This window comes from Pollachius pollachius, assembly GCF_949987615.1.
Source record: "Pollachius pollachius genome assembly, chromosome: 12".
Taxonomy (NCBI): domain Eukaryota; kingdom Metazoa; phylum Chordata; class Actinopteri; order Gadiformes; family Gadidae; genus Pollachius; species Pollachius pollachius.
The window spans coordinates 13847922-13855421 of NC_136945.1; the positions used below are offsets into that span (position 1 = coordinate 13847922).

Sequence of the window (7500 nt, forward strand, 5' to 3'; positions counted from 1 at the left end):
GGGGGAGAAGGGGATTTTTTTTTCCTCCCTCTTCAACTCGATCTTTTTCCATCTCCGTGTCTCCTGCTCTGTGTCTGTGGTCGGGTCTAAATGTTCAACCTCATGGGTGTTGTTAACGCCACGACGCCCGCCCTGCAGACCAATGACTCCTGTACTTGTAACTGCAAGAGATCCACTTCTTTCCAAAGCATGGAGCTCTGTAAGTATCCCATTCTGCCTAAGATATCAGTACTGGGTCATATCAGTTGTGTGTTGATGTGCTGTGTTTTATAAATGGTGTCATTTCCGTATTATTTGCCGACTTCTTGTTTCGGGCTGGCTATGATTAAGCCCCTGGTCTTGGCTCATTTATGTTATTTTAGCCCCTAGCGATCGCCCCCCCCCCCCCCCCCCCCCCCCCCCTTAATCTCTTTACACTCACTATCCACCTGGTGATATAGGATTATATACATAGTGACGACCACGTTTGAACTGCACGGGGTGCATGAGAGCTGCTGCAAAGTTGCCAGGGGGAGACACCATTTGGAGAGAAATCTAGCCTCTGTTGAGAGGGGAGTTGAAGTTTGTTGTCGCAGCGTCATCAGACGTCTAGCCGTCTGCGTGCACGGGCGCGTGTCCGCGCGTGTCTGTTTGCGCAACTGAGTGTGTGTGTGTGTGTGTGTGTGTGTGTGTGTGTGTGTGTGTGTGTGTGTGTGTGTGTGTGTGTGTGTGTTTGCGTTTGCGTGCGCACCGTCGGTGTTCCGTGCTCGGTAGCCATGATCGGAGAGTCTGCCGGGAAAGAGAGCGATCGGAGCGGCTCGGCCGCAGGGACCCGGCCGCCCACACACACGGTTCACACGGTTTGTTTGGATAAGAAGTGAACTTTACTGTGGCCTGTTATGCCCCGAGGCACCATTACTACTGCTATCAGAACCTCAATCACACTCCCACAACAAGGACTACTGCTACTGGTAGCCTGTGCTACCACAACCAGAAGCTACTGTTGTACCTGCATTAAACTACTAATGATTTATTTATTCAGGTTTCTTCAAGTAGTCCTACTACTAGCTATTAATAATAGTCTTACAAGTAGTTGTGATACGTTTTAGTATTAATGGTGTAATTACTAAAGTTTATTCAAAATACATTCAAACGGTATGATGAAGGTGATGGATAAAGACATCCTGCTCAGTGGTAGAGGTAGCCAGGGATCATTGGGGATCATCGAACGCAAGGACATTAAAGAACACAGACAGACAAACATAGACCCTGCAGACAAACGCGCGCACACATACACACACACACAAGCGCACACACACACACACAAACATCGCACACACATACACACACACACACACACACACACATACACCCACAGTCAAAACATGTATCTCTGGGAAAAGACAGTGTTTTGACTGAAAGAGAATGAAGGAAGGGGAGATGGAAAGAGATACACATTATTACTAAGTATAAGACCGTTTGATTAAACGATGGACTCAAAAAACTTTGAAAGACTGACACTTACACCTATAAACACATACACACATATACACAGAGAAATACACACACACACACACACACACACACACACACAATCAGAGTAAGTAGAGGGAGAGAGCATCATCAGATGGTGCCAGTCAAAACTCATGACATCAGGATTACTCACACAGCAGCTGTGTGTTTGAGTATGTATGTGTGAGTGAGTGTTTGTGTGTGTCATAGTGGCATTGGATATCAAGTGGATAGAGACAGAGAGAGAGAGAGAGAGAGAGAGAGAGAGAGAGAGAGAGAGAGAGAGAGAGAGAGAGAGAGAGAGAAAGAGAGAGCGAGCCCAGATGTATGTAATTGACCCTTTAGGGTGGATTATACTTTGCCATTGCTTGCACGTACGGTTTTGTGTCTGTGTTTCTCAGTGTAATCTTCCGAAAGTCATTAATTCACCCACATTTAGTTTAGATCTTGATAACGTGAACATGTGGGGAACCAGAAACTTTGCAGGAAAGACAAAGGTGGCTGTCTGTCCCCTTCACGTGTAGTCTGAGTGCTGCATGTAACATTGTCTGGTGCAGGTATATAATTCACTGTGCTGTGAATGAAGAGCACCACCAGTGTCCAGTACGATACATTACAGAGTCTTCATTAGTTTGAAACAGGACCGGCTCGAGTTGTTGGAACTGAAAGTTCACGAATGTCCAAAGTCTACCTGTATAGCCAACCTAGAACAAGACATCCTAACCCCAACCTGCTATTTAATGACATGTACCAGAAGTCACTGTAACCCCTTTGGAGAAAGGCATCTTCTAAAGGTCATTAGTAAAAGTGTCTGGTAAAGGACTTTATGTTAATGGCTAGTACATCTCTGTGTAGATGGTGGGAACATTTGTTCTGTTGCCATTTTTATGTTGGCAAGTATTCCATATGATGATAAGGATGAACCAGGAAACAGAGGGCAAAGTCACCGCAATTCACTAGTTGTTACTAGCAAGTACTTCACGCTACCTCACATTAAGCGTATTCAAGTAACTCCTGATGAACATTTCAAAATACTCAGAGACTTCCAGCGATCAGCTGAGATGTTTGTCAGGTAGTTCAGATAGATTAAAACCATTGGAAGGGTTCCTTTTAACCCTAAAACCTTAAGAACTTTTATCTAGCAGGGATCTGGAAATGGGAGGGGTTGAGGATGTTTATAGTTTTGTAAGAATTCTTTCCAAGTGCTGGTTTGTTGTTGGCCTCAGTACTGAAAGGTCAAATGGTTTCTGTGTTTTTAACCAATAGCGTCAGTCTTTTTCTTAGTTTTTCTACATTTAGTCCTGGAAGTCTGACTAAGTTGTAGCAGTAATCCATAGGGGAGACGGAATAGAGCCAGTGACGGAAACCAAAAACTGAAAACTAATTTGCGCAAGTGGATTTGTTTTAAGTGTATTTAATTTGAGCTTGTCTACCATCAGATTTGTATCATTAATCTGAGGTCAGACTTCATTATTTTTATCTGTATGGCTATATGTAGAACCATACAGATAAAAAGATGGCTGAGAACAATCAGAGCATCCAGTTGGATTCTGAGTTGCAACAAAAAGATTGAAAACCTACAACCTAGTTTCAAATAACTGGACAGTGCAGATTAGCTTGCTAGCTATTCTTTCTTAATTCTTTTCTGTCTCTCTAACCCCCACACACCACTCAGCCTGGCCCAGCCTATCACGAGACATGTTACTTCACCTTCCTGTCTGGGGGAATCTATTTTCTCTGAGTGTGTGTGTATAGTGTGTGTGTCTTGGTGTGTGTGTGTCTTAGTGTGTTAGTGTGTGTGTGTGTGTGTATATATGTGTGTGTGTGTGTATGTGTGTGTGTGTGTGTGTGTGTGTGTGTGCGTGTGTGTGTGTGTGTATTTATGCGTGCGTGTGTGGGCAAAGTCTTCTAATGGTGGCTACAACTCAATCTGTTTCAACCCTTTTGCAGTTTTTCCTCTTCCTTTCTTCCTGTCTTCCTTCCTTCCAACCTTCCCTCTCTACCCCCATACCCGACCCTATCATGCCCCCCCCACTCTATTTTCTACGCTCAGCTGTTCATTGTTTCATAGTCTAGACATGACACACACACACTTAAGTCATCCTTCGGTGTTTGTCATGTATGTATGCAGATGCATTCAGAGAGTGCGTGTGCATTCAGGAGGTCAAGGTCAGAGTGTCAGACTTGGGGGTTGGTGTGTGTCTACGTATTGTGTGTGTGTGTGTGTGTGTGTGTGTGTGTGTGTGTGTGTGTGTGTGTGTGTGTGTGTGTGTGTGTGTGTGTGTGTGTGTGTGTGTGTGTGTGTGCTCCCTGAATATGATCTGCATAGGAGACAGGTCTAAGACCAATGCTGTCCCATTAATTTGTCTAAGACTAAAGGTCTCCCATTATGTGTGTCTGGCCTGGTGAATAGACTCAGACATTGGTTTTATACACACAGTGAGTGTCTGACTGCTACTCTGTCACCCAGGGAGATGACAGAGACAAGTCTTCTGTTGTCTTCCACCAATTAGATTAAGCATTAACACCAGACATTAACACCAGAAACTGGGGATTTTAATCAAGTCAGATGACTAGACTACAATAATGTCCCTAGTTTCAGGATATAAGCTGCGCTGTGATTAAGTTACCTTCTTATGGCAGTCTAGACTTAGAGATACATACATACCATGGACTAGTGTTTGTCTTGTGCAAAGATCATTCGCCCTGGTTTAACTTCTTATGTTATTGAGTTTTGCAAGTGCTTGTGCTTTGTGAAACTGTGGTCAATTTAATTTTAATAAACCGTCATGGGCTACTGATGAGTTACTGATGTAAAGATTTAATTTAAAATGTGGAATAACTATTGCTGATACATACTTTAAATGTCAGCTGAAACTTCAAAGTCACTCATCCTCTAAATCAGAGGAGAGAGTCTGGTAGGTATTAATCAAAAAACGGATCAAAATCACAGTAGACAGCCTGTAGGGCATAATAGTTCATTTCCAACTGATGTTGAGTTTGAAGCACTGGATAGATTTAGATAAGGCTGGGTTTTCCTCCCATCACTAGTTTAGGGAATGTCATATACTTGTTATGAATCATTAATAACAACAATTAACTAGCACTGAAATGTATTAAATGTGGTGTCAACATACAAGCATTGAGATATAGTATACAGGTATAGTATGGTTCATACATTTATAAGAATATTATACACAATTTAGATTTTTGATAATTATGTTTCTTGTGAAAGGCTGTCTGCCTATTGAGAAAATTCCTTGATTAAACAGATGATAACACAGATGGATGGAGTGACGCACACAGACACATACAACCACATGCACACCCACAGACACACACACTGATGACACCACCCCCACACACGCACACTCACTAACAACATTACAAATTCATGTATTCAGATTAATTCATGCAAATAAGGGAAATGTCCTGTTGCATATGAAAGTAGCCATGCTCTGCATTTGAAGGGGTGTGTGGGGGAGGTTTCCAACGGCACCGGGGGAGCCTGCTAGGGTCAAGGTTCAGAGGGCAGGGGTGCTGCAAGGGTCAGAGATGGTGGAAGGTTCATTGTCAGGCTGAGAGCTGGGATGGGCTGTGGGGGATGGGGCTGTGTGTGTCTGTGTGTGTCTGTGTGTATGTGTGTGTGTGTGTGTGTGTGTGTGTGTGTGTGTGAATCTGAGATGGCATGGTTATTAGATAACCTATTTCACAGCCAACTCTGCACTCATACACTGTCCGACTCCCTCTCTGCCACTCTCTCTCTCCTTCTTACTCTATCTCTCTCCCAATCCCTGTCTGCCTCTCTCTCCTTCTTACTCGATCTCTCCCTCTCTCTCTTTATCTCTCTCTCTCCCACTCCTCATGCCTCTCTTTCTCCTCTTCCCCACCCTTTATGTCTCTCTGCCTCATTTTAGCACCCTCTCCCACACTGTCCCAATCTCTCTCAATCAAATAATAATAACTTGTTCTGCCCTCATGTCTTCATATATCTTATCTATTCATGCAAATCCTCACTCCAGAAGCCAGGTGACCTCTTGAGGGACTTCTTTGGTGGTCAGGTCAACCCTTCATATAGACGACACCATTACACTCGACCCATGAGACCGTCCAGGCATGGCTCACTCTTAACAAACAAGCGCACCTAACCCCAAAAAATATCCTCATGGCATTATTTGTCGCTATCGGTGATCCATGTGACGTCAAAGGTGAACTGCTATTGGACGAGCATTAGGTCATAAGTTGTCATGGTAAATGTGCTGCTGCCCCCATTCTGTCCGCCCCGGCGTATTCTGGTAGCCTTGCAGTGGGCTGACAGTTGTCTATGTCTCATCAGCTGTGTGTAATCAATAACATCACTGTCTGACAGCCTGGGAATCGGGCTCGCTGCTAGCATCGCATTACACACCATCCCAGTGAATTTTTTCCCCACGTGACAGCAATGCGATGCACCCTTCAATAGCTTATCGCACATATCTATCGGGTGTCATGTACCCTCCCCCCACCTCCCCACCCCCCGTTCCGCTGCCCACGTCAAGCGACACCTGATTCATGACCGCTTTTAGCCTGAATCTGTGGATTTGTGGACGGCGATGACGTGATGTTGGAAACAGGTGAATAAGCACTGTGGGTGCGGCCCCTCACAGAGACCAGAGACCCCTAATGGCCACTGTGGGCCTCTTATGGACACTGTGGCCCCCTGAAGGAGACACAGTGTACCCTAGAGAGAGAGGACATGGTGGTGGAAATAGGTGAATAAGCACTGTGGGTGCGGCCCCTCACGGAGACCAGAGACTCTAATGGGCACTGTGTACCCTAAAGAGAGAGGACGTGCCCTGCAAGAGACCAGAGGCCACCAAAATGAGAATGCAGGCCCTCAATGTCAGTGGGGGGCTCCATTAAAGACATTGGTGGACACGGCATGTGAGACTGAGGAGATCGGAGGCCCTCAGGGTCGCTCCGGCCCTTAGACAAGGGAGGGGGCCCTTGAGAGTCACAGAGCCACAGTCTAGACAGTAGACACTTCAGGTTTACGCTTGTACAGTGGGAGCAAATAAACACAGGTGTGTACACACATCCTATTTGTGTTTAGAGTAGCAGACACACTCACAAACATTTCACTGCATAGTTGTAAGGAAACACCACAAGACTCCCTGCAGTGTGTTACTCAAACACACACACACACGCATCGGCTCTCTCGCCCTGGACCTCTGCCTTGCTCGCCCATGGCCCTAGTCGCAGTACATTTTCATATTGACTTGTTTGGGTTTCTTTCAAAATTTTAATTGTACTTTTCTCTCACTCACTCACTCACACACACACACACACACAAACACACACACACACACACACACACACTAACACACAAAAACACAGTCATACACACAAACACAAACAGATATCCAAAGCAGGAACTTGTGAAGATCAGAGCTTGATCGTCTAAACAAAGTCTAACCTGTCTGCTCACACAACCAGTTAATACACTGGGATCTCCCCAGTTCAACCATGGTCTTCTACTTGTGGACACTCATAGCTGCCCAGTACAACCAAAGTCTTCTACTGGTGGACAATCAGCTGCCCAGTACCATCACAGTCTTTTACTAATGGAGACTGGGAGCTGACCAGCAAAAACAATAGGAGATTCCCTGTACAACCTCATATTCCACACAAATGAGACAGTGATGTGCAAATCCAATGCCTTGAAATGTGAACTCTTTACAAATGTCAACATTTTCATAATAAAAGCCATTTGACTCATTTCCTCTAGTGAAGTCCTTAAAAAGAGACGATGCAACAGACCATTCAACAAATAGTTGGAGAGTTTGTTTAAACTTTCAGGCCGGGAAAAACACCCTGTTAGGAGGTGGAAGTCATTAGAGGCTGCTCAATAAGAATGATTTATAGCACCCACACACACACACACACACACCCCCCCCACACACACACACACACACACCCACACACACACACACACACACACACACACACACACACACACACACCCCTGCA

General features: G+C 44.9%; 1 protein-coding gene across 1 annotated transcript in view; it reads left to right on the top strand.

The window, feature by feature from the left end:
* pmepa1 (prostate transmembrane protein, androgen induced 1) overlaps positions 1–7500 on the top strand; it is a 22455-nt gene that overhangs the window by 378 nt on the left and 14577 nt on the right. The window contains exon 1 of the mRNA XM_079748786.1: positions 1–199. This exon is cut by the window's left edge and continues 378 nt beyond it. Coding sequence (XP_079604912.1) covers positions 91–199 — 109 coding nt within the window. The 5' untranslated portion in view covers positions 1–90. The remainder of the gene's footprint in view (positions 200–7500) is intronic.